Source organism: Oenanthe melanoleuca, chromosome Z (assembly GCF_029582105.1).
Source record: "Oenanthe melanoleuca isolate GR-GAL-2019-014 chromosome Z, OMel1.0, whole genome shotgun sequence".
In the NCBI taxonomy this organism is placed as follows: Eukaryota; Metazoa; Chordata; class Aves; order Passeriformes; family Muscicapidae; genus Oenanthe; species Oenanthe melanoleuca.
In genome coordinates, this window is record NC_079362.1 from 67,096,501 (window position 1) to 67,121,369 (window position 24,869).

At 62.0% G+C, this 24,869-nt stretch overlaps 4 protein-coding genes across 5 annotated transcripts; 1 reads left to right on the forward strand and 3 right to left on the reverse strand.

The window, feature by feature from the left end:
• Positions 1–651: 651 nt before the first annotated feature.
• NPR2 (natriuretic peptide receptor 2) lies at positions 652–12,178 on the forward strand. Its single transcript, XM_056513536.1, has 22 exons — positions 652–1,435; positions 6,245–6,444; positions 6,528–6,641; positions 6,908–7,043; positions 7,138–7,232; positions 7,321–7,453; positions 7,569–7,653; positions 7,740–7,860; positions 8,365–8,439; positions 8,601–8,678; positions 8,818–8,922; positions 9,178–9,249; positions 9,327–9,486; positions 9,560–9,715; positions 9,795–9,963; positions 10,080–10,226; positions 10,397–10,520; positions 10,650–10,718; positions 10,806–10,980; positions 11,071–11,169; positions 11,267–11,358; positions 11,501–12,178. Exons 1-22 carry the CDS (start codon positions 706–708, stop codon positions 11,552–11,554), a joined length of 3,189 nt encoding a protein of 1,062 aa, XP_056369511.1. The 5' UTR covers positions 652–705; the 3' UTR covers positions 11,555–12,178.
• Positions 12,179–12,750: 572 nt separating this feature from the next.
• Positions 12,751–15,240, reverse strand: SPAG8 (sperm associated antigen 8). 2 transcript variants are annotated; one of them, XM_056513537.1, is made up of 7 exons: positions 15,127–15,240; positions 14,358–14,769; positions 13,573–13,732; positions 13,438–13,483; positions 13,211–13,325; positions 13,030–13,092; positions 12,751–12,946 (listed from the first exon to the last, which is right to left on the reverse strand). In XM_056513537.1, exons 1-7 carry the CDS (start codon positions 15,189–15,191, stop codon positions 12,794–12,796), a joined length of 1,014 nt encoding a protein of 337 aa, XP_056369512.1. In that variant the 5' UTR covers positions 15,192–15,240; the 3' UTR covers positions 12,751–12,793. The 2 variants fall into 2 exon arrangements, with proteins under 2 accessions (XP_056369512.1, XP_056369513.1); XM_056513538.1 differs by having other exon boundaries at positions 13,034–13,092; positions 15,127–15,224.
• Positions 15,241–18,475: 3,235 nt separating this feature from the next.
• Positions 18,476–20,099, reverse strand: HINT2 (histidine triad nucleotide binding protein 2). The gene is made up of 5 exons (XM_056513539.1): positions 20,025–20,099; positions 19,065–19,223; positions 18,874–18,978; positions 18,724–18,796; positions 18,476–18,619 (listed from the first exon to the last, which is right to left on the reverse strand). Exons 1-5 carry the CDS (start codon positions 20,076–20,078, stop codon positions 18,528–18,530), a joined length of 483 nt encoding a protein of 160 aa, XP_056369514.1. The 5' UTR covers positions 20,079–20,099; the 3' UTR covers positions 18,476–18,527.
• A 190-nt stretch (positions 20,100–20,289) lies between these two features.
• TAF1C (TATA-box binding protein associated factor, RNA polymerase I subunit C) lies at positions 20,290–24,770 on the reverse strand. Its single transcript, XM_056513540.1, is given in 15 exon segments — positions 20,290–20,416; positions 20,418–21,496; positions 21,778–21,915; positions 22,043–22,217; positions 22,365–22,493; positions 22,588–22,723; positions 22,843–22,914; positions 23,025–23,148; positions 23,261–23,371; positions 23,446–23,693; positions 23,779–23,849; positions 23,931–24,026; positions 24,118–24,224; positions 24,376–24,469; positions 24,558–24,770. Coding segments are annotated over 15 exon segments (2,808 nt in total). The 5' UTR covers positions 24,690–24,770; the 3' UTR covers positions 20,290–20,320.
• Between the last annotated feature and the right edge of the window lie 99 nt (positions 24,771–24,869).

Below are 24,869 nucleotides of genomic sequence, written 5' to 3' on the forward strand. Positions count from 1 at the left end.
GGGGACACTCCAAACTCTAATGTTCCCTCTTCGATTCCCCTCACAGACCCTAGATACCATGTACCCTCTCTTCAATCCCTGCCCACTGGGAGCCGCCGGCTCTGGGGATTTCCCTCCCTTAATCCCCCGATGGGGGCCCCCGAGCCCGGCCCCAATCCCTCCACCCAGAAGCCGAGCACCCCAAACCCCTACCCCCACGGCGATGCCCTCTTCTCCGATTCTCCCTCACTGCACCTCACCAGAACTAAACTACACCTCCCTAGGACCCCCACCCACTGTGGACACCCCGAACGCAGGTGCCCCTTCCCACCTCCCCTCCCGGATCCCCTAGAACACAGGCACCCCCTCCTCAGTCGCTGCCTACTCGGGGCTGCCGGACCTGGGGACCGCGCTCTCTAACCCCCCGCTGGGGATCCCATAGCACTTCGCCAACCTGGAAGCCAGAGACTCCCAACATCCCGCCATGCCCCCACCACCCCAAGCAGCGCCCCCCTCCCCGCTAGCCCCACCCCTGGCCCCCCCTCTCCGGGGACACCGCCCCCCGCCCCGCCGCGGTGCCGCCCATCCCCGTGCCCGGCCGGCCGGGCGGGGACCGGCGGCGCCGCCCCCCCGGGGGAGGGCGGTCGGTGGCGGTCGGCGGGCGGGGGCGCGGCGGGGGCGCCGGAGCGGCGGGCGGCGGCCGGGGCGGAGGAGCCAGCGCGGCCCATGGCTCCGCCGCTGCCGCTGCCGCTGCTGGCGCTGCTGCTGCTGCTGCTGCCGGTACCGACGGGCGCGGGGCGGCGGGCGGCGACCCCCGACGGGGCGCCCGCCAACTTGACGGTGGCGGTGGTGCTGCCGGAGCGCAACGTGAGCTACGCGTGGGCTTGGCCGCGCGTGGGTCCGGCGCTCAGCCTGGCGCTGGAAGCGCTGGAGCGGGGCGAGCCGCCTCTGCTGCCGCGGCCCTTCTCGGTGCGCGTCGAGTTCATGAGCTCGGAGCTGGAGGGCGCCTGCTCCGAGTACGTGGCACCGCTCAACGCCGTGGACCTGAAGCTCTACCACGACCCCGACGTGCTGTTCGGGCCGGGCTGCGTGTACCCCGCCGCGTCCGTGGGGCGCTTCGCCTCTCACTGGCGGCTGCCCCTCATCACCGGCGGGGCTGTGGCAGCGGGTTTCAGCCGCAAACGGGAGCACTACAGCACGACGGTGCGCACCGGGCCCTCGGCACCCAAACTGGGCGCTTTCGTCTCCCACCTCCATGCGCACTTCAACTGGAGCGCCCGCGCCGTGCTCCTCTACGTGGACCGCAAGACCGACGACCGACCCTACTACTTCACCGTCGAGGGTATCTACCAGGAGCTGCAGGATGGCAACAACCTCACCGTCACCGTCCACATCTACTCCCCCGAGGAGGGCGGCCCCGACACCGCCGTCCACTTCATCAAAGCCAACGGGCGCGGTGCGTGGGGTGGCGCGGCGTGGGGTGCGGGGGGGACACGATGAGCACTGGCGGGATCGGGCTGAGCGCCCGGGGAGCGGGGGTGGCAGTGTGGGAGTGGGAGGAAGGGAGAGCGGAGGGGGCTCCCCTCGGGAGATCTGCGTAGGGCTCCGAGGGGGGGAGGCACAATCCTCCCTGGGGCACAGCGAGGGGTGAGGGTGTGATGGGATCCGTGTGTGGGACCGTGGGGAACGTTGGACCTGTCTGGGGCACAGGAAAGGGAAGGATGGGGTGCAGCAAGGGGACTGGGGTACTGTGGACAGCACGTAGGGTACAGCAAGGGGTTAAGGGAGCAGCAGGACCCATCTGGGGCACAGAGAGGGGATGGGGACACAGTGGGACCACTGCAGGGCAGAGCAAAGAACTGGGAACATGGTGGGAGGCATGTGTGGCACAAAAAGGGACCAGGAGTGGCAGTGGGACCTGTTTGGAGTGCACCAAGGGGTTAGGGGGCAATGGAGATACGGCACAGCAAGTGTCAGAGAGGACTATGAGATACATGTGGGATGCAGCAAGGGGATGGGAACACCGTGTGATCATATGGGATGCAGCAACAATCCAAGGAGATAGTGGCACCTCTGTGGGGCACCATGAGGGTCTGAGGACACAGTGGGACTTGTGAGGGGTTGAGAGCAAAATGGTGCCCAAGTGAGGCACAGCAAATGGCCAAAGATTCGTGTGGGGTGCAGCAGGGGGTGGGCAGAGTGACACCTGTGTGGTGGGGCTTGGCAAGGGGCCAAAGGAAGAGTGGGACCCCTGTGGAGCACAAGGCAGGGCTGGAGACACAGTGGGATCTGTGTAGGGCATGAGGGTGGGCTGAGGGTACAGTGGGACCCGTGTGGGTCACAGGGAGGGGTGGGCAAAATGGGCTCTGTGTGGGGTGCAGTGAGGATTGAGCACATTTTGTCACAGTGGGGCTGGAGGTGGAGCAAGACCAGCACAGGAGGTGAGTTCACATGGGCCAAGACAGGACTTGAGCCCTTCCCTGGGCCAAGCCCTGTGCCAGTGGAGAGGCCAGGATGCAGCAGGAGGAGGCACACAGTGTCTCCCGCCCAGGCTCCCAGCCCAGTCAACCTCTTCCAACAAGAGCTGGGGTGGGCCCCCAGTGTGGTGGGACATGCTGTGATGGGCACCCTGTGGGACTACCCCACCCTCTCTGTTAGCAGGATCGAGGTGACCCAGCCATGTCCTTGGAGGCTGAGAGTGATGGAGTGGATGTGACTTTCTGAAGGACAGCATCAGCTGTGTTACATACCTCGAGAGCCATGGTGCCAGTATACCTGGGTGGCCGTGCTGTGCTCTGGCAGAGCCCCCCAGACTGGTATCTGGGCACCCCAGGCTGTGCCTGTCCCTGCTGCACTCCCAGGATGGGGCTGTGATAGCCCCACCCTGCTGATGGAGGGGTAAATCAATCTGGTGCCTTGTGAGTGCCCCAGGGGAGCAGCTATATTGGGAGCGGGAGGAAATGGAGGGGCTTGCACAGGCAGCTGGAGAGCAAGGGCAGCCTGATGCTCTTCCATTATTGATGAGCAGGGTGTATCAATCCTGGAGTCAGCCACTCTGCAATGCTTCTTAATGGATTCTGAGATGCTGTGTCATTAGGAAGGATATCTAGCCAGGATAAGTGGAGCCAGATGGGCCAGCAGGACTTGTGTCCAAGGCTGGGCAGGACCAGGCTGCAGGGGGGAGGTGCTTTGGGGTGCAAGATTGGGCTCCTGTCAGGACTGAAGCCAGTGAGGCTGAGTCCATGGGGTGAGCATCCCATGGCTGGCCCACTGGGATGGCAGCTCTTGCAAGTACCATCACCAGCCATGGGGTTTGGAGCTTCTTATGGGATGAGAGCAAAGGACACTGCAGGGAGAAAGGATCAGATCAGTGGTTCCCGTCAACCTTTCAGTCTTGGTGCCATAAATCACCCCAACGGGAATCAATCCCTCCTGGTGCAGGCAGGGGGTGGCGGCTGATGGTGGTGAAGGTCTGGCATGGGCAGAGACCTGAAGGCTTTCTAAGCTGGGGTTATAGTATCACTGAACCATGGAAAGGCTTGTGTTGAAAGGGACTTTAAAGGTCATTTAATTCCATTCCCCCTGCCATGGGATGTCAAGAGGGGCTGGGCCTTTCTGACCACAGCTCAGAGACGGCACCACAGCGTGGGGCTGACTGGAGCTGAGTGCTTGGCCCCAGAGAGGTGGGTGCTCAGGGCTGCAGAGCTGGTAATAGGTCCTTTCCTTTCCTTGTGTGGGGCAGGGAATGGGGACTTGCAAGACTGCCCCAGGGGTTAGGGCTCCTGCAGGGAATGGCATGGAGATGGAAGCAGGGTCTTCAGCTGCATCCATGTCCATGACCTGCAATAAGCATGTATCTTCCCTCTTGGCGTCACCTTCCTTCTCCCAAGATGTGGGCAAGAGCTTGGTAAACATTTCCTAGAGAAAGCTTCTTCCCTGCCCCTCCATGCATCCCTAACACTGCTGGTTCTTGACATTCACAGGTCTAATGAACAGGCACAAGAGGGGGTGGGATTGCCCCTCTCACCAGTGCCTGGGCGACGTGCAGGGGCCCACGTCTCTCCTCCCATTTGCAAAAGCACTGATATAATTAGAGCTGTGGTTGAGGGAATTACCGGAGCATCTGCCTGCAAAAAGCCCAGGTGCCCTGCCCAGGGAGATGGCTGGCTGGTGCTGCTGGAGGGGAGTGCATTTGGTCCTCACCCTCGCACTCTCCCCAGGCCAGGGTGACGTCTCTGTTCTGCCTGCAGTGCCCTGTGCTGGTGGGACTGCTTGAAACTGGGATTTTCTGCCTGAACCTTGGATTTGCCCTCATTTCAGGGTTATCTTCCATCATGCAGGGGTCCAGCAGTATTCTGCCACCTCATCTGCTTGCTCGTGGTCCTGCCCCTCCCTTGGAACCTGGCAGTCTGCCACCTACGCCAGAGGCACCCCCTAAATAAATGTCAGGGGTCTGGATGCACTCCAGCCTTGCAGAACGTCATCTCCCTTGTGCTGGGTGATTCTAAGGCTGCCTTTGGCCATTTACTGGCCCCTGGGGTGTGCGTGAGCACCCTAAGGCGCTGCTGGCTGTGCAGGAGGCTGCCAGCTGGAGGCAGCTGCCTGCCTCAGGGAGAGCCCCAAGCATTGACCCTTCTGCACAGCCCATGCAACCTGTCCCCAGGGAGCCGTCTAGGCGCCGTCCATCCCCTCGCTCGGTGGCCTTTGACCTGCAGGCTTTTGCTGCCGCCGCAGGGGCTGGCTGCCTGCAGTGTCCCACCATCTGCCACCAGCTGTTGTGGCTCTCCAGCCCCTGTGGCTCCTTTTTCTTGACGCCTGCAGTGGGATGGGGAGGGTCCCATCTATGTCCTTGGGGGGAGCCCTCAGGCTCTGCATGCTGGGGAGGTGCTGAGCTCTCCATCCTGGATGAGAAATTTGAGAACATTTCTTGATGCAGGACTAGCAAAGTGGAGAAGCCAAGAGTGTTTATTTGAAGTATTGCAGCATTCAGAGGGAACCATTTCAAACCCTGAAACAGGCTTTTGCTCACACACAGCCCACAGTGCTGCGATTTCCCTCTCCCCCGTACCCAGGAGCAGCTCCCCACATTGCTGTGGACTCCCTGTGCCCAAGGAGGCTGTGCTGGGTCTCTTCTCCCACCTGTGGGATTCCTCACTGCCCCTGTGGGTGGCCCTGCCAGCCCTGCTGCCCACATGGCTGGGTGCCTTCGGGGATGGGTGCCTTCTAGCAGCAGAAACCCCTTCCCGGAGTGCAGCGCTTCCTTGCTGTCCCCAGCCCTCCCACTCCCCGGGTCCAGCCGGGGCGCTGGGCCCCATGCAGAAGAGCTGTGTGTCGGGGCCAGCGCCCAAGCGTGACATTCCTCCAGCACCCGCTGCCGCCGCCTCCTCCGTTGCTCAATCCCGGGTTCCCAGCCAGACTGGCTGGAGCGGGGGCCCTGGTTTTCCGGGGGGAGGGAGGAGGCAGTGTCAGGATCCTCAGCAAGGGCACGGAGGGCCCCTGCTCGGGGGGGTTCGGACACTTTCAGGCGCCCATCCCCACGGCCTGTGATGCCCTGTGCCAGCCGCACGCCGGCCCCACACAGCACTTGGTTCGGCATCCCACGGGGGCTGACCGAGCCCCCAGCACTGGGTGGGGGCGAGCAGGACGGCCCGACGGGGCCCGGGCACCCCCTTGCCGTGTGGGTCACACCGGCGAGATGCTCTGTTTCCAATTAGCAGCCGCCGAAGGTGCTGGAATCTGGGAACCTGCGCATTCCTGCCGCACGGACAGCCGGCCACGAACCCAAACATGGGTTTGTCCCATTCCACAGCCCGGGTTCCCCAGGGGCCTCCGGCGCACGGCTCCAGTGCCTCTCCCAGCCCCCCTTGATTCCGTGGCTAGGGCTGGCATGAAACAGCTGGGAAGGTTATGCAGGGGGGAGACATCCTCTGGCTGATTTTTGGTGGGTCAGGGTGTGTGGGGTCTGTGCCTGGGGCATCCACCTCATGATTTGGAGCAAGATTTTCCCTGTTTCTCCCCTCCCCCTTCAGTCCAAGATGATTAGTGGGGCAAGAGAGCATCTGTGCCAGCAAGGGCTGTGGGTCTGGCCATGGGTTGCAGGGAGATGGTGAGCCACCACTGCCCCATCTCCCTCACTCCTTTTAGCCCCCCACCCACAGCCACTGCTCCCGGGGCTGCTCTGCCCCATCTGCCCCATTCCTGGCAGTGTGCCTGGGGTGCAGTGGGGTGTCCCTGCCCCACTGAAGCCCTTGCCTCTCTCTGGCAGTGGTGTACCTCTGCGGGCCGCTAGAGATGCTGCGGCAGATCATGCAGCTGGCACAACAGGAGAACCTCACCAATGGCGACTATGTCTTCTTCTACCTGGATGTCTTTGGGGAGAGCCTGCGGGGTGACTCTGCCCGTGACCCCTTCAAGCCCTGGCAGGAGAGCCCAGGCCAGGACTCAGGGCTGCGTGAGGCTTTCCAGGTGAGCTGTGCCCACCCCCCTGGGGACAGAAACCTCCCCAGCTGTCCCCAGTGTGTGAACAAGGGTGCTATGCTTGGTTGCAGATGGTGCTGGTGATCACCTACTATGAGCCCCAAAACCCAGAGTACCAACATTTTCAAACTCAGCTCATCCGGCGAGCTAAGCAGAAATTTGGGGTGCAGCTCAACTACTCCCTGGTGAGTCCCCCTGTGTGCTGGGGTGATGGGGTCCCTTCACATGGGTCTGAGGCACCTCACCAGGATGCAGAGGGTGGGACACAGCTACAGACAATGCTAGAGGGGTCATCCCTGGTGGGAACAGCCACAGGCACTGCCATCCCTGCAGGGTACACCCTGGCCCCGGAGCGGTATTGAGGCCGTGGGTGGGTGTGTGGTCCTGGTGTGGAGGTTCTGGGATGCTCCTGTGTGCGTGGCTGTGGGTGTGCTCAGATTCCCCCTGGCAGATGAACCTGGTGGCGGGGTGTTTCTATGATGGGATGCTGCTGTACGCCATGGTGCTGAATGAGACTCTGCGCGAGGGCGGCTCCAAGAAAAACGCCACCCACATCATCGAGAAGATGCGGGACCGCAAGTTCCAGGGTAATCTGGGATGGGGGCAGCTGGGTTGTGGGTGCCATGGGGGTGGTGGAGCTCAGACTCCCTCCCCCACATCCATGTCTTAATTTTCCCACAGGTGTGACAGGGCTTGTGAGCATGGACAGCAACAATGACCGGGACACTGACTTCAACCTATGGGCCATGGGCGACCCCAAGACTGGGCAGTATGAGGTGCAGGCCAGATCTAGGATCCTCCTGGCTGGGGCTGGGGGATGGGATAGTGGGGTCTGGGGTGGCCTCATCTCTCTCTCTGCCTTAGGTGGTGGGACACTACTCAGGTGTGGAGAAGCAAATCCACTGGCTGGGACCACCCATCCCCTGGGTGAAGGGGACTCCCCCCTTGGACAACCCTCCCTGTGTCTTTGATGTGGATGACCCCTCCTGTGATAAAAGTTGGTGTCCTGGATTCCACATCCCATAGATCCCAGCAAGTTCCTGTACGGGTGCATGTCAGTCTGGCTGTCATAGCCAGCTGGGCCACCCTGACATATCCTCTCCTGCCTGCAGCCCCCCTCTCTATGCTGGCCATCGTGGCTTTGGGCACTGGCCTCACCTTTGTCATGTTTGGCATCTCCAGCTTCCTCATCTTCAGGTCAGTTGGGACTAGGGGAACCTGTGTCTGATGGGTAGGCAGGCAGGCCAGGGAGGATGGGGGCCTGACCCCTGTGTGTCCCCCAGGAAGCTAATGCTGGAGAAGGAGCTTGCCAGCATGCTCTGGAGGATCCGCTGGGATGAGCTTCAATTTGGAAGTCCTGAGCGGTACCACAAGGCAGCGGGCAGCCGGCTCACCTTGTCCTTGGTGAGAGCAGCCATCCCTGAGGCACCACCCTGCCCCTGTGCTGCCCTCCCTCCTTGCATGACACCCCTCCCTGCTGATCTCTTACAAAGCCCTCTGTTTCCTACAGATCCATAGCCCTGCTGTGTTTCTCCTCAACACAGCCCTTCATCCCTACATAGCTCTCCATTCCCTATTCCATCCATCTCTGGCATGACTTTCCATCCCACTGTAGATCCATCCTCTATATAGCCCTGAGTCCTCTATGTAGCACCATACTCCATCAAGCTCCTGTGTTGCCCTCCATCCCCTACAGTCATGCCTTATCCATGTCCTACACTTGGAGAAGTGCACCATGCCTCATCCCAGAGCCTTTATCTTTCCTACAGAGCGTGCAGAGCTTGTCCTGACCCTTAAAACCCATCCTGTACCATCTCCTGCACACCTTGGATGTCCCTGCCCTGCTTCAGTGGTGCAGGCCATCCCTCCACCCCAAGGTTCCTCTCCCTAATTCCCTCCTTCCTACAGCGTGGCTCCAGCTATGGCTCCCTGATGACCACCCATGGCAAGTACCAGATCTTCGCCAACACCGGCCACTTCAAGGTCAGTGCAGCAGGCAGGGAGCTGAGTCCTCCCTCTGAAATGCCCCAGCTCTGTTGTGCTCCCCCTTGGCTGCACCCCATCCCGCAGGATGTTGGCACTTTCCTCCCCTTTGCAAATTCATCCACTGGACATTGACCTTTTTCCCTTCCCAAATACCCCAGGGCAACGTTGTGGCCATTAAGCACATCAACAAGAAGCGCATCGAGTTGACGCGGCAGGTGCTCTTTGAGCTAAAGCATGTAGGTTTGGGGTCTGGACTAGGGTGGGCAACCTGCTTGGGGGGTGCAGGGAATGGTCCTGTGCACGTGGGAAGATAGCAGGAACAGCAGCTCATGCCCTTTTAACTCAAGACTGTCTTGGGTCCACTTCCACCTGCAGATGCGAGACATCCAGTTCAACCACCTCACCCGCTTCATTGGGGCGTGCATCGACCCCCCCAACATCTGCATCATCACCGAGTACTGCCCACGGGGCAGCTTGCAGGTAGCGGGGCTTGGGGACACCGTGGGTGACACTTAGACATTCCAGGTGACCCAGCTGGGCTGGGTGCTGTGGACAGGGCTGTGGATGCTGGTGGCCACCTCCCTATAAGGCTCACAGCTGAGCTGTCCAAGCAGATGTCAGAGGCCAGTGAAGGGGTGGGGGTGGGTGCTGCAGATCCCCCAGCTGGGCGCTTGGTGAGGCTGCCATCACCATAACATGGGTGCTTGGTGGGGTCCACTCAATGTGCTACCCCAGGATGTACTGGAGAATGAGAGCATCAACCTGGACTGGATGTTTCGCTACTCCCTCATCAATGACATTGTCAAGGTACTCATCTAAGGAGTGTGAGGGGATGGGGGGAGGTGTCTGAGAAATATGAGCTTCACTGTGTACATCTGTCCTAGGGAATGGCCTTCCTGCACAACAGCATCATTGGCCATCACGGCAGCCTCAAGTCATCCAACTGTGTGGTGGACAGCCGCTTTGTGCTGAAGATCACTGACTATGGCCTGGCCAGCTTCCGCTCGCCCAGTGACAATGAGGACACGCATGCACTCTATGCCAGTGAGTGTCTACCTGGGAGAACCAGGGGGATGGGGATGCCTTGTCTCACTGCTCCATTGCTTTGTCCCATCAGAGAAGCTGTGGACAGCCCCGGAGCTGCTGCAAAAGGGGCACCTGCCCACCCCAGGCATGCAGAAAGCTGATGTCTACAGCTTTGGCATCATCGTGCAGGAGGTTGCTTTGCGCAACGGCCCCTTCTACATCGAGGGCATGGACCTGAGCCCTAAAGGTGAGGATGGGGAGCACATGTGTGGAGGTCCTGCCCCACTGTGGAGGTCTGATGCTCACTGTTGGCCACACCCTGGCAGAGATTGTGCAGAAGGTACGTAACAGCCAGAAGCCCTTCTTCCGCCCCTCCATCGACATCGGGGTGCACAGTGAGGAGCTGGCAGTGCTGATGGAACGCTGCTGGGCGCAGGAGCCGGCCGAGCGCCCTGACTTCAGTCAGATCAAGATCTTCATCCGTAGATTCAACAAGTGGGTGGTTGGCGTGTGGGGACAGTAGCCCTGGGTGGGAGTGGGGACAGCCATGGATGGGGGTGGTGTTTGGGGGGCACCTCTTACTGCAGTGCCAACGGACTGCACCCTGGCAGGGAGGGAAGCACCAGCATCCTGGACAACCTGCTGTCACGCATGGAGCAGTACGCCAACAACCTGGAGAAGCTGGTGGAAGAGAGGACACAGGCCTACCTGGAGGAGAAGCGCAAGGCAGAGAACCTCCTCTACCAGATTCTGCCCCAGTGAGAGTGGGACACGAGGGAACGTGTGGGTCTGAGGGCTGGCATGGGTTCAGCATGCACCTGCTGCTCTGCAAGCATGGGGTCCCTTGCCATCTTTCCATGCTGGTGTGGGGCAAGGGTTGCAGGGGGAACAGTGGGTTTGGGATAGAGCTCACCACTTTCCTTGCCAGTTCTGTGGCAGAGCAGCTGAAGCGTGGAGAGACAGTGCGGGCTGAGGCTTTTGACAGTGTCACCATCTACTTCAGTGACATCGTGGGTTTCACTGCCCTCTCAGCAGAGAGCACCCCCATGCAGGTGAGAGCAGGAATTGTGGGGCAGCATGTCTGTGGGGCTGGTAGAGGTCTCACACCCTGGCAGTGCCATCTCTGAGGTTGGGGGGGATATGTCCACTACCAGATGCACATACTCCCTTGTTCCATCCAGGTCGTGATGCTGCTGAATGATCTCTATACTTGCTTTGATGCCATTATTGACAATTTTGATGTCTACAAGGTGAGTGGCATGGTGAACAAGCACAGCTCACCAAAGTAAGGCAGGCAGCAAGGAGCCCAGGTTGTACCTGCCCCCCTTCCCCCACAGGTGGAGACCATTGGGGATGCCTACATGGTGGTCTCGGGGCTGCCGGTGCGCAACGGGAAGCTGCATGCCCGTGAGATTGTCCGCATGGCCCTGGCCCTGCTCGAGGCTGTCAAAACCTTCAAGATCCGTCACCGTCCCAACGACCAGCTCCACCTGCGCATCGGCATACACACCGGTGAGCCCCCACGCCAGCCAGCTGGGGGGTGCTCACCCACACACCCACCCACCCTCCCTGCAGCATCCCCGAATGCCTCTGTGCCTGCAGGGCCCGTGTGTGCCGGAGTGGTGGGTCTGAAGATGCCGCGGTACTGCCTCTTTGGGGACACGGTGAACACCGCATCCCGCATGGAATCCAATGGCCAGGGTAAGCCTTGGGGCTGGCAGCTGAGGTCCAGGGTTACAGATGTGTCCCATTCCCGTGGCACCCAGCCATGTCTCTCGTGCCCCTCTGTGCTAATCAGCCCTGAAGATCCACGTGTCATCTGCAACCAAAGAAGTCCTGGATGAGTTTGGCTGCTTTGAGCTGGAGCTGCGCGGAGATGTAGAAATGAAGGTGAGGGCACAGATAGATTCCAACCATAGGGGAATGTGATGGGGAGGTGGGTTGGGCCTGGGACCCCTTGCTGCCCTCAGTGCTGGGGATGACACCCAAGAAAGGGGTGGGCAGGGTCTAACTTGCTCACCTCTGCCTCCAGGGCAAGGGAAAGATGCGGACATACTGGCTGCTGGGTGAGAGGAAAGACCCTTGAGTCATTTGAGCCTAGTGGCTGTGGCAGAGCCCCCAGCTCAGTGGGGCCACCAGTGCTTTCCGGTGTCCCAAGATGCACCGGCACCCCCCCATCACTGCATCCACCTGCCTCTGCAGCCCCCCTGCTTCTGCAGGGCCTGGGCAAGGTGGGGCAGCGGCCACAGCAACGTCTGCCCCCCTCTATCAGCACCAGCAAAGCCCACCTTCCCCACAGCCTCTGCTGGAGTAGGGTAACCAGCCCTGATCCAGCTTGAGGGACCTTGTATCCCCCCCACCCTCTGTCACTGTGTCTGCCACTCCCGCCCTCTCTCCTGTGGCTCAGCTGGCTCTGAGTTTCTCCGGGGCCTGGCTGCCCCGAAGGGCACTTTGCCGTCTCTTTTCAGTACCTGGCCCCCAGTAGAAGTTGCTGCCCATGTCAACCTCTCCCTGGGGTGGGGGGAAATGGGGATTCCTGCCAAGACTGACTCCTTGGCCAGGTCAGGCTTCAATGCCGCAACTCCCCCCTTACCCAGTGTTCCCTTCCCCTGTATATAACCCCATCGGGTCATGTAAATACCCATCCTTCCTCCAGGTGTAAATATAGGACTCGCTGCAACTATTTTGTTGAAATACAAACTTCCCCAGATCCATCTGTCCTGTGGCCTGTACTTCGCTCTGCCCCAGCATGCCAAGTTGGGAGGGAGGCCGGGGGGACCCCAGTATGGAACTCAGCCTGGGCTGGCGACAGCTGCCTGAAACACCCCGAGAGATCATATCCCAGGGGTCTGTCTGCGGTATAGGGCTGGGGTGTGGGCACAGGGAGCCAGTGCTGGGCAGCTGCTGAGGGCTTGGGCGGTGCTGGGAAGGCAGGGCTGCCGCGGGTTTGCTTTGGCGTGAGGGCTGCAGTACGTTCCTCTGAGCTCATGCCCTGGCAGCCCCGCTGCCGCCTCTTACTGGAACACACCTGTGCCTGGGGACTGGAACAAGGACTGCGTGTCACCCACTTCGTGTGCTGGGAGGGGACGTGTCCCAGGAGATGGGGCTGTGCCAGGTGCTCTCCCTTCATGCCTGAGGAAATCTTGGGACCACAGTGTGTTTTGGGTCAACAGTGACTTGTAACAGGGCTGAAGAGTTTCCCATTTTGCTTCATGGTCTTATGGGATTTGAGATCCCAGGGCACAGTGCTTCCCTTCAAACATTCAGCCTGAGGACAGCCTTGGGGTGGGAAAGGATGCTGGGACCACATAAGTCCCCCTTTTTTTTATTGCTTGTGGGGCTGGAGCTGGCTGCTCAGGGGGTCGTAGGGGTCACAGAGGTTGAAGGGCTCAGGATGCCCTAAGTACAAGGTAATGGGAGTGGAGAAGGCTGCATTCCTCTTGAAGGGAATGTTTCTGCCGAAGAAGGGCGTGACACCCTGGAGAGGAGAGAATTGGAGAGGTCTCTGTCAGCAGCTGAGACCCACAGTGTCCTGGCAGGACAGCGTGATGGGGGCCTTACCGGCAGTCCATGGGCTTGCTCCAGCCAGAAGCTGGTTGGCTCCTCAGTTAAGTAGTTGTGAGGCTGCAGTGGAAGCAAAATATGAGCTGGAGGGAATTACATGCTCGGTAGGACATGGGAGCCTTGTAGACTCCCTGGAGGCTGCTGCAAGCTCGGGGTGGGGGATGTCTACTGCCCGTACCTGGGTGGTGGGCTGGGGTGTGGACTGGAAGCCCATGGCACGGTAGTCATTGTGCGTGGTGGAGATAGATTCCATGCGCCTTGGGGGAGGGCTGATCTCCTCCTCCGTCTCCTTACTGCAGTCAGAGCAGACCCCACACCTCTCAGCTTGGGGATCCCCACCTCCCCAGGTCCCCATCTATGCAGCATAGCCCCAGGGGTGGGTCTCATGCAGGAGTGACAGCTTGCCTGTATTTCTCATAGAGCATGGATGCCAGTGTGGCCTTCCACTGCCCTGTAGAGGGGAAGGTGGCATCAGTCCCCCAGCTAAGATCCCCCTGCTGTCTTTTCAGGGTGCACATGGCTTCTTGGGGTCAGCCTCACCTTGCCCCAGCAGGACTCTAAGAGGTGGGCAGTCCTTCGGGGAGGAGCTGTCAGTGAGTGAGGAGAGAAACTGGTGGATCGGCAGACCATGGTAGCCATGCTGGAAGTCCTCACTGCCCAAATCTTCCCCTAGCTGAGAGTCCAGGGGATCCACAATTATCTGGAGATGGACAGAGAGGGCTGTGGAAGGGGGCAGGAGCTCATGCTGCACTTCCCTATGCCCTCTCCTGGCTTTTAGGCTTTCGGTAGCCCTAGAGGCATAAGCTCTAAAGAGGTGTTAGGGTTTTTCTGGCCAGAAACCTGGGAAAGCTGGAGCAGGGACACAGCTTGGGCAGGGCTGACTTGTCCTGCCCGGTGGAAGTCAGCCAGCCTTGTATGGCTGTCCCAAGCACCTGGATGCCCAGACTGCCCCAGGCAAGCACTCTTACAGCACTTGAACAATCCATGGAGTCCCCAGACTGTGGCACAGCTTGGTCCATCAGGTGCCCCCCAGTTTGGCTTGCCCAAGCAGGCGTCCCCACATCACTGGGATGGGCTGTGACACACAGCTCCTGCTCCCCAGCAATGAGATCCCAGCTCCCCTCCTGCCTTACTGTTACTCCTCACGTGCCTGCCTGTGCCTTTTGTGCTATTGAGTTTCATCCCTTTTCTATTCCGCTGGACTCAAGGTCGTCCGGGTGGCTATTTAAAGAGAGGGGTCTGCACAGGAGCAGAGAGCTTCACAGGATCAGCATGTGGAACACGATGGGGCCAACTTTGAGAGGCATTTTCCCTTACGGAGTTACCTCCTTCTGCCAGTCACGGGTCACACGGCTCCGCTGGGGCACTGACTGGCTGGGCTTCTCTGCTGGTGTGGGTGGGGTGGGGGGTAGTGCCGGCACTGCAGTGGAGGAATCCTTCTCGGGGCTAGTCCCCCACTTTCCAAGCCAGGGAGGCAGCTTGATCCTAGAGGGACCCTTCTGAGTCTCTGGAGATGGTTCCCTGTCGGGCACAACTGGTAGGGCCACAGCAGGCAGTTCATCTGTGTCTGATATCTCCTGGGGCGGCTTGTCTGTGGCTGACATCTCCTGGAGCCTCTTGGTGGTGGCTGTCGGTGTCTCACCGCGGCACGGGAGCCCCTCAGGCCCGTCACCCTGGACTCTGCCCTGTGGCGTCTCCCCATGGCATCTGGGACCCACACGGCTCGTCAGAGCTCTCCTGCAGGTGGGAACAGATCCTGAAGAAAAGCAGCGGGGCGCATCGCCATTGCCAACCACGTCCCCAGCCCCCACCAGCACAGGCAGTGTCCCGACCCCAGGTCTTCTGCAGTGTCACCTCCACACTGGGGCAAGGGACAAGGGAGGGATTCCTCTCCTTCTGGGGGACAGAAGCAGCGCCTGCTGCTGGGTCTGTCACCCGAGGGGTCTCCCATCCGTAACTCCTTTCTGTCCCCTTGACCTCCGGCAGCAACACCCCCTGCCTGACCTCCCCTCAGGCCGGACCCACCACCTTCTCATTCTCCCCGGCCCCTAGCGCCCCACAGGCGCTGTCCCGGCTCTCCCCACCGGGGGTTACCCCAAGGGCTCTCGCTGCCCGCGGCCCGGGCCGCAGACCCCGCCGCAGCCGCCTCCCCGCTCCATAGCGCATGCGCGCGGCAGGACGCTCCTCTCTCCATGGAGACAGCGCACGGCGCCCGCGAACCCCCCATTGGTGGAGGGATCAGGAGGGGCGTGGCCGCCCCGAACTGGGCGAGACCAGCGGCAGGATTAAACGGGTGATGGGCGTGGTCTCGGCGGAGTGGGCGGAGCAGGGGCGCGGTCGGCCTGAGGGGTGCCGTGAGGGGAGACGGGGCTGTGTGGGGGTCTGGGTACGGGGTGCAGGGACACGGAGGGATGGGGCTGTGTGGGGGTCTGGGTACGGAGACACGGGGACACGGAGGGACGGGGCTGTCTGGAGAGATGGGAATGTAGGGGATGAGGACGCGGGGCTGCAGGGACACAGGAGTGCCCGCGGTGTATTACAGGCTGTCCTCATCTTTGGGGTCAGTGTCCCCCGCGCCATCTTATCGCGCTGCTCTGGGGCCACCACTTCGGCCAAAGCTAGCCGCCCGGCTCTCGGAGGGCCACTGTGCCTGCGCAGGGCCAGTGCAGCCTCGCTGGGGCAGCAGGAGGGTCATGCCCAGGGCTCCTGAGGAGACACTGCTCCCCACGGCTCGACCCTAGTGACCCCCATACTGCCTGGGCCAGGCACTGGAATAAGCCCTTTGCCCCAGGGACCCCCAGCTGGCCTAGGGTGATGGGGTGGGATGTGCCTGGCGCCTGGCTTGGTGCAGCTGGTGCCCGCCGGTGTGGAGCAGCTGCCTCCTCTCACCGCCAGCCCTCGATGGGCCCCTGGCCCCATCCCCGCAGAGGCCGAGCAGAAGAAGGGCCCTTTGATAGCCAGGCGGCGGGCTCGGGAGCGAGGGCTGTTATTCCAGCGCTCTGCGGTGTGCACCGATGGGGCACCGTGCGCTCCGCGCTGGGGCCTCTGTTTTTCCTGGCTGGTGATGTGCTCGGCCCTTCTGGCCTCAGCGCGCCGGGGGGGCCCCCACTGGGGACCGCTCCTCCCTGCGGGCCCTGGGCCCCGTGCCGAGCAGGGGCTCCTCCAAGACCATCTGCTGCACAGCTGCGGGGAGGAGGGAGAGATGGGAAACATGTCCAGAGCTCATCTCATGGCTCCCCCATGCTGGGGCCACATCAGCCCTGCTGCCGCTAGGAGTGGGGAGGGGGGTGCCAAGGTACCCCAGGGCTGGCAGCTCGCTGTGAGGGTTCTGGGTTGAATGCTGCTGGTCATCCCCCTGTGCTCCACTATGGGCCCTGAGGTGCACCTGTGTGTACCCCAGCTCATGCTGAATGGGTGACAGCTTGCGGACCCTGCCCCAGCTTGCATCACTTCCTAGGAGCATCCCCAGATTCCCCACCAAACACCCGTGGGCTTACCAAAAGCCTGGCTAAGCAGCATGGCTGCCTGAGGGATACTGAAGGGACACTAACAGCACCAAAGTACACTTTGTGTTACAAGGGAGCTTGGCTATGCCACCCTGGGTGTGCCCATTCACTGTGGGGCAAATCACCCTGGGGTGGTCTATGGGGCATCACAGTGGGGCTGTGCTCTGGCAGCATCAGTTCGGGGCAGCAGTCCTGGAGCTGCTGTAGCACATCTGGCTGCTTCTCGGCGGCTGACACATCCCTCGCAGCCCCCCCGCCCGGCTCTTTTGGGAACTTGCGTCATTTGTGATCCTCTCCGGCTGAGGAACCAAAACAGCCGTTGGCTCCCGTTCCTGCCCCCCGCCTCGGCCCCATGAGGCTGTGCCCACTGTCCTGCCCTGCCGCTGCTCGGGGACTGACAAAATAAACTTGGCAAAGGAAGAAACACCATGGCAGGCGACTAGTCCTGACCTCGCGTGCCAGCCCGTGCCCTGTGCCTCGTACAGCATTCCCTGTGGGACTGCTCTGGGGGATGATGTCCTGGGGATGCCTGGCCCCTCTTTAGCATCCCCACCTCCCCAGGGATACCAAACCCTCTTTGGGGTACACATCCCTGAGGCAGGGCTGTCCTGAGTTCAAGAGCAGTCCCAGCCCACGCTGAGCCTCAGAGGCAGGAAGCAGCAGTATCAACAATTTTAAGGTTCAATTACACCCCGAGAACATTCCCCATACTATACTGGGCGTGTATGTGTGGGAAGTGACTGGGCTGTGCCGCAGCCCCACACAGCTCCCGGGGGCCCCCCGCCGCCAGCGCCACCGAGCCGGGGGATGAACAGAGCCGCCATTCTCCCCGGCGGGCTGCGGTCCCCTGCGCGGCGGCTGGCAGGGGCCCAGGCGGTCCCGACGGCGGTGCCAGGTGGGCCGTGCACCGCGCCAGCACCGGCCCCTGCCACTAAATATAGCCACGGCAGCCGCCGCGGCCCGGCGGGCGCGGGAGGCACGCGGCAGGGAGCGGGCGGCCGCATGCGCTCCCCTCACGGGGCCAGCGGACACGTGCAGGCACGAGACCGCGGTCAGGGCTGTAAACAGCGCCGTGTGCGCACAGCCGGCCGCGCTTTGTGTGCAGGGGGGTCGGGAGCCTGGGCTTTCCTCGGTGGTTCGCAGTTGTGCGGTCTGGAGTGAAGGGTACGACGTGTTTTCCTCAGTGTGCGCTTGGCGGGGGGGGGGGGGGTGTCTGGGGTGAGCGGCACAGTCAGTTTCCCTCGGAGGTGCGTAGCTTGGGGTGCTTGGGTGAGTAGTGCCATTGAGTTTTGCGTGGTAGTGCACACACAAGCAGAACAGTGGCTGCAGTATGGGGGAGTACATGGGTATCTATACATGGAGGGGGCAGCCTGTCCTGCCCTATGCTCTGCTAAGGGTTATGATCCTCCTCAGAGCTACCAGAGAGGCCCCTCAGGGGTGGACAAGAAGTACACGTGCAGTCGACAAGCCCGCTCCAAGGGCTTTTAGATCAATCTAGTGCAATTAACTGGTTTTGAAAAGCAGGGAAACATCAATGTCCACCACAGGGCTCTGGCAGCAACACAGGGGTGCTGGCGGGGGGAAACCTGAGGCAGAGCAAGGGCATTCAGGGATGCTGGGGTTGGGTGGTGGCAGTGGGGCTGGGTGGGCAGCCCTGAATGTGGTGTACTACTGACACCCCATGCATGTTCCCCACCTTAGAGACAACCTTGTGGCACCCAGCCTGCTCCCCCAGCCCAGCACCAACATGAGTCTTTTTGCCTGTGAGCTGTGGGCAGGCCCAGAAAACCCTTCTGCTTCAACGGTGGGGTTGTGTGGGGTGCCCAGAGCCTCTGCACAAAGCAGGGTACCAATTTTACTGCTGTGACAATGGAGGCCAGCCCTGCCCAGGCCAGCCACCTCCACCCCCAAAAAAAGCCACGGTAACACAGAGCCACTGAAGTCACCACCACGGAAATGCTTTACTGGGGAGTAAGTGGATAGTGGGCATTAGCCAGGGGGCCAGCCCATCTGCCGCCCCCCCAGTACATGAAGGTGCAGGTGGTAGACAGACTGTGCGCCGTGCTTCCCATCGTTGATCACTGTCAGGACAGGTACAAGGATCAGGCTACCCCCTTTGTCCCCAGCCCCCCAGGATGACCAGTGAGGGTCCTGCCCCACAGCACAGTATGGGAGATCAACTCACCAAGGCGGTAGCCATCAGCCAGCCCCTCTGCCTGTGCCGTGCGTGCTGCCACCACCATCAGGTGCCCCAGCAGCTGAAGGAGGGAGGAGCGGCAGGGTCAACACTGCCTAACCCCCACCACCAATGTCCAAGGGACCTCTCCAGACTCACCTCAGTGTCTTGGGGACCCACGCGGCTGATCCGGGGGATGGGGCGCTTGGGGATCACCAGGAAGTGCACAGGGGCTTGAGGGGCCACATCACGGAAGACAAGGCACTACCAGGGGGAGCAGGGTAAGCCCCACACCCGTGGGTTCTGCCCCTTTGCCCCGGTGGGGACACAGGTCCTGCTGTCCCAGCTACCTTGTCATCTTCATAGAGAATGGTGGCAGGGATGGTGCGGTTGATGATCTTGCTGAAGATGGTGGGCTGCCCTCCTGCCTCCTCGCTGGCCGCTGCTGCCTGCTGCGCTTTGCTCACCTCCCCGTCCCGCCCGCTGGGCGCCGACACGCACCGCTGGGGCTGAGGGGCATACCTGGGTTACAGCCTATGCCCGCGGGGACAAGGACAAGGACACCGCGGTGGGGGCGGGTGGGAGAACACACGTGCAAGGGTAATAGAGGAGACCACACGGGGGTGTGGTGGGGTGCACGTGGGGATGACAGGGAACATGTTGGGGGATGCACATGGGGGGAACACGGGGATATGGGCGAGGGATGCGTGTGGGGGTGACGGGGGATGTAGTGGGGGATGCATCTGGGAAGTGCTGGGATTCACACACGGGTCCTGGGGATGCACACAGGGGTGATGGTGGGATGCACGTGGGGTTAATGCTTGGCTGTGACAGGGGGTACCACATGGAGCAATAGGGAGATGCACATGCTGGTAACACTCATAAAGGGGTAACAAGGGCAGATGCCGAGGGGGCTGGTGGCGGGCTGTGCTGACAGGGGTGACAGGAGACTGTCCACCAGCCTGGACAGTGGGATGTTCCCACGAGGCTGACAAAGGGCTGTGCTCACCGGCCTAACAGGGCTGACACGGATCTGCGGCCTCGGGGGTGCAGGGGGCGGCAGTGCCCACAGAGGGGCAGGCTGGGGCGGGGCTGGATGCCCACGAGTGCTCCGAGGCCCCGTGCCGTGCCGTGTCGTGCCGTGCGGGTGTGCGGACCGGCCCTCATGCCCGCCGCGGACTTTGCCCGAAAGTGGAAGTAATGGCGAGCATGGTGCGGGCCCGTTCCGGAGCCCCCGTTACCCCGCACGCCCCGGCGTGTCTCCCCGTTATCCCGGGATCCCCCCCATCCCCGTGTCCCCCCGCGCCCACCTGCCCCCGGCGCAGCGCGCCCCGCAGCAGCCCGCGCGCCAGCACCGCCGCCATGGCCGCCGCTCCCGCCCCGGCCCCGCTCCCGCCCCCTTAAAGCGCCCGCGCCCGCCTCCACGCCTGGCACCCGGGCGGCCCTCGCCTCGGAGCATCCCGGCGGGGACTCTCCGACCGGGGAAGCAGGTCACTTCCTCAGCTCGGAGTCCCAACCCCGACCTCCCCTGCCCCTAAGGGTGGTGCCTTGACCAAGCAATGGAGGACCCCGGGAGGAAGGCTGTGCCGCGCAGGTTTATTTGCTCTCAGAAGCCCATTCGTGGGCGCTTGCGGCGGGGCTGTGAGGCAGAGGACAGCTGGCTCTGCGAAGAAGGGATGCACATCTGGCTGGCCTGGCTGCCAAGGGGCTCTGGGGGCTTCGGGGGGTGCCTCGGCCCACACAGACAGGTAGTCCCGCAGTGTTTTCCGCCGCTCCTTGGGGATGCCACGGCAGCGCAGGCTCTGTGAAGACAGCAGGGCTTCTTCAGGCGCTGGCGAGGTTGGGAGACTGTGAAGTGGGGGGCTGTCGGCTGGTGGGGAGCCCTCCTGGGAGAGAATGGGTGGGCGGCTGGGGGAGAGCAGCTGGGGGCCCGCATCACTCAGCTCGGACAGCTCAGATTGGTAGGTGAGGGAGGAGGTGAAGCTGGCCGAAAGGCTGCAGCGGCCCTTGGCTCGCTTCTGCCGCCGCCGCCGCTCCCGCAGTGCCCGCTGTCTCTGTGCCACACTGAAGCTCGTCCTCTCCTCCCACCACTGCTCCCAGTCCCCAGCCCAAGCTGCTGTCAGACGGGTACTTAGGGGGTCTGGATCTGCTGCTGGCTCCAGGGTCTCTGGCAGGGGAGGTGGTTGGAGGGCCAAAGGCTCCCAGCGCTGGATGCGGCCCCCTTCCTGCATGGTTTGGCGCAGCCGCTGGCGCATCTGTCTCTGCAGGCTGCTGGGGCCTGCTGGCCCCTCCAGATCCCTGTGGGTGAAGAGGCGCCTCTGGCTGAGGCTGGGGGGCCAGCTGTGCCGAGGAGGCTCCTTGCAGGCCCTAGAAAAGGCCCTCAGCCAGCGGCGGTACCGCAGCGCTGCAGCTGGGCTGGGCACTGCTGGGGAGGAGGGCTGGGGGCTGGCACAGGGCTCCTGCAGGAGTTCAGCTTCCTCCACGGGTGCTGGTGTGCCCATGCCCTCCTCCTCTTCATCGATGACCACCTCCAGGTTTGACAAGTAGAATGTTTGCTCTTCCTCCTCTTCTTCCTCACCACCCAAGCCCTGTGGGCTGCTGGCTGGAGCCTCGAAGAGAGGAGAAGAGCCAGGGGCTGTTGTGGCCTCATCCCTCGATGGGGGTGCAGGGGGCTGTGCTGCCTTGTGGGTCAGCCTCTGGCAGAAGACATCCCCAGCCTCAGAGAGCTGGAAAACTAACATGGACTTGTGCAATCCATCCTCCTGTAGTGTGGCAGCCAGTCCTGCAGAAACAAGAAAGGCACTGTCAGCAGGTTTCCAGTCCTGGGAATACTCCAGGGGAATGGCCAGTGCTGCCTCCACCCCTCAGTGGGCACCCTCACTTCTGGATCCTGCCCTGTACATTGTTTTCCATGTCGTTAATCTCTTCCACAGGTTTGTTCAGGGCACTGCTTTTGCTTTTTCAACCACCCTCCAGCCAGGCCATGACAAGGGCTACACTTCCACTCCATTCCACCTTCTCCCCAACCAGGACCTGCAGCCTGGGCCAGTGTGGGACACTCACCTGCTGCTGGGGCTGTGAGGCGCTGCTGGAGCAGGTGGTGGCAGTGTGGAAGCTGGGTGGGAAGGTGCTGCAGGCACCCTGCAATATTGTGCAGCTTCTGCGGAGTCCCCGCCAGCTGACAGGCTGACTGGCTGCCCCCTGAGGAAACATCCCAAAAACTTGACTGGTGAGCACAGAGCAGCAGCTGATCCCAGCAGCAAGGAGGCTGGGACATGAGCACAGAGGAGCCCTGGCTCTGCAGCACCCCTGGAGCTTGATCTCTTACCCCGGTATTGCAACAGCAACAGCTCTTGGGTGCGGGACGCGCCAAGCAGCACCTTGTGGCTCCTCCCGGGTTTCCCTGGCATTAGGTGTGCAAAGAGTGGAGGGGCCTTCATCATGTGTGCCCACTTCAGAATAGGCACCAGTGGCAAGCGCTCATCCAGCACATACACGGAGAACTAGGACAGGAGTCTTGGCTCAGATGGGAAGCACTCTAACACACTGTGCCAGCTCCCCTCAGCTGGGAGATCCTCATGCCCCATAGGCTCTGGGAGACAGAGCTGTGCAGCGTGCCCTCCCCAGATCTCAGCTGTGGTGGGACTCACCTGGGTCGTGACAAGGTACTGCGAGGGGTGAGCCTTGCCCAGGTACATGGGCAGCACTACACGCTCACCCTGCTGGCAGCCAGCTTCCTCGCCTACCTTGAACAAGTCGAAGTGGCATCTCTTGGGGGCCTGCAGCAGTAGAAAAGAGCACAGTCAGCACTCTGGGCTGAGCAATGCTCTTCCTTGCCTGTTGCAAGCCCCATGCCCACTGTCCCAAGCTTACCCGGGCATCCAGGCACTGCAGGCCTGTGCGGTCAGCACAGCTGAGCACTCGAGGGTGGGCAGTGAAGTCACTCCAGCGCCAGGGTGAATAGTCCCGAAAAAACATGGTCTGGGGGTCATGGCGGAGCTGCTGCAGCCTGTGGGGAGACAGCAGTATTGGCATGGGGCAGGGCTGCCCCGGTCACTTAGGCCTCCTACTCCCTTGGACTGCACTGTCTGCATGAGTCCACAGATAGCCCTGAGTGCCCCATCTCACCCAGTCTCGACGCTCCAGAGGTAGATAGTCCCGCTCTGGGTACAGACAGACAGCTCCCCAGGAAGGTGAGGGCTGCAGGACAGGGGGCACACCATCACTATGGGGCAACAGAACCCACCACACAGAGCAAGGCTGCGCCAGCAGAGCTCCCTCCTGGCACAGCCCCTTCCTCCAGCACCTACCTGACAGTGAGGCAGGAGGCAGGCATATCAGTGCGGATCACCTGTAGTGGGGTGGGAACTGCCCCTGTCTTGCCCGGCACCCTCCAAACACCACAGTGATAGTCTGAACGAACCCCAACAAAATCTGTCAGGGGGAAGGAGGTGGTATGTGAACTGGCAGCATCACAGGGGCCCACTGCTGCTCCTTCTCCCTACATCCTGTCTGCCTTGAGATGTGGATCCTGGTTCTGACTCACCTTGCCCATCCACACGGGCTGCAGCCACTTGCCGGACGCGCCCGCTGAGCTCAAACTGCTGTGGAGAGCCCCGGGCGTGAGGCAGCTCCTCCAGCACCACATCCTGGAAATCTGGGATGCTGGCTAAGGGCAGTGCAACACAACTCCCACTTCCCTCTCCAGGGACACCTCATGGGGAAGGATACAGAGGTGGTTCATGGCCTGCCCTCCAGGGTGCACTAGGCAGCCCACAGGTGTCACCCCATCTTCAGGGGGCAACCAGGCCAGTGCCCCCCCAGTGAAGCTGTCATCAAAGAGCAGGTTGGACCACTGGTGCATCAGCTCCTCGTGCAGGCAGTCTGCCAGCAGGCCCAGTGGCACTTCGAAGAGCCAGTCACGGCTCAGATGGGAGAACCAGCGCAGGCGGGAGGCCAAGTGCTGCCGGGGGCAGCCGCTGCAGGGCATGGACAGCATCAGGTGGGGGGACACAGCAGGAGACCTCCAGATCTCTGCAGGGTGGGGGACATGGGGACACTCACCGTCGGGCCTCCAGGCGGTCGATGTCCTCCATCAGGGCTGTCATCCGGATTGTGCTATTCCGGGCTGGTCTCTACAGGAGTATGGGACAGAGATTGAGACTGGCAAGGGGAAGGGTGGGGAACAGAACTGTTATCCCTGGACAGACAGTGACCTTCAGCTTGGAGTTTCCCAGGTAGAAGTTCTTGTGCAGCAGACGCCCTAGAGAGCCAAAAGCGTCTTCTGGGTGATCCATGAAGAAATGGCCCAGCTGTGTGGGAGGGAGGGGAAAGAGTCAATGCATGTAAAGGTCCCATGCTGCCCTCCAGGTCCTTGCCAGAATGAAACACCTCAAATCCCACCTGCCTGGCGAAGTCCAGGGTGGCTCCAGACTTGCCTACCCGGAGCTTTCTGCACGACCCACTGCGGTACACGATGTCCTGAGGCGCGGGCGAGGGGAACCAGCAGCCTGTGGGGAGAATGCAGAGGCCGCCTGGCACCACACGAACACCGAGACACCGCACAGCACCGCGGGGCAGCGGCAGCGATAGAGGTGGACGGCATGTCCCCCCCAGCCCCCGTGCAGCGAGTGAGCTCCTTCCCGCTCCCGCGGCTCTCACCCGCGCTGGGCAGCAGCACCGGCACGGCCGCAGCGTCGGCGGCTTCCCACTTTTCGCCTGTCGCGCCGCGGCGGGACACGAACTCCGGCTGCACCTGCGGGGAATGAAGGGGGACATACAGAGCGGCCCCAGAGCGTCCTGCCGCTTCCCTCGGCCGGCCCGGACCCGCGGCAGTGCCTCACCTGGCGGCGGCCGGGGCCACCCTCCAGCACTTGCCCATGCTCGCCCCAGCCGGCGACTGGCGCGGGGCCACCCTCTTCCCGCGGCGGCCCGGCGCTGAAGTAGGAGGGGAAGAGCGCGGCCGGGAACTCCATGGCCGCGGTCCCGGGCACAGGGGACAGCCCGCGGCTGGGCCGGGGTCCCGGCACCTCGTGGAGATGGCGCGGCCACCGCCAATGGCGTCACCGTCGCGCTGCGCCTTGCACCAATCAGCACCCGGGAACAGCGCGGGACAGAGCGCCGCCGGCGGCGCAGCCACGGGGGCGCTACCGCCC

Bases quoted from the DNA above. Each gene is read 5' to 3' on its own strand.
- NPR2 (XM_056513536.1), top strand. From the start codon at position 706: ATGGCTCCGCCGCTGCCGCTGCCGCTGCTGGCGCTGCTGCTGCTGCTG. The intron at 9,250-9,326 runs GTACTCATCTAA...CATCTGTCCTAG, and splicing joins TCATCAATGACATTGTCAAG to GGAATGGCCTTCCTGCACAA. The intron at 9,716-9,794 runs GTGAGGATGGGG...ACACCCTGGCAG, and splicing joins CATGGACCTGAGCCCTAAAG to AGATTGTGCAGAAGGTACGT.
- SPAG8 (XM_056513537.1), bottom strand. From the start codon at position 15,191: ATGGAGCGGGGAGGCGGCTGCGGCGGGGTCTGCGGCCCGGGCCGCGGG. The intron at 13,326-13,437 runs GCAAGCTGTCAC...CTCTGACTGCAG, and splicing joins ATGCTCTATGAGAAATACAG to TAAGGAGACGGAGGAGGAGA. The intron at 13,093-13,210 runs GTACGGGCAGTA...CTTCCACTGCAG, and splicing joins CACCCCAGCCCACCACCCAG to CCTCACAACTACTTAACTGA.
- HINT2 (XM_056513539.1), bottom strand. From the start codon at position 20,078: ATGGCGGCGGTGCTGGCGCGCGGGCTGCTGCGGGGCGCGCTGCGCCGG. The intron at 19,224-20,024 runs GTGGGCGCGGGG...TATGCCCCTCAG, and splicing joins GCGCGCTGCGCCGGGGGCAG to CCCCAGCGGTGCGTGTCGGC. The intron at 18,797-18,873 runs GTGAGTCTGGAG...TCCCTCCTTCAG, and splicing joins TGGGTCCCCAAGACACTGAG to CTGCTGGGGCACCTGATGGT.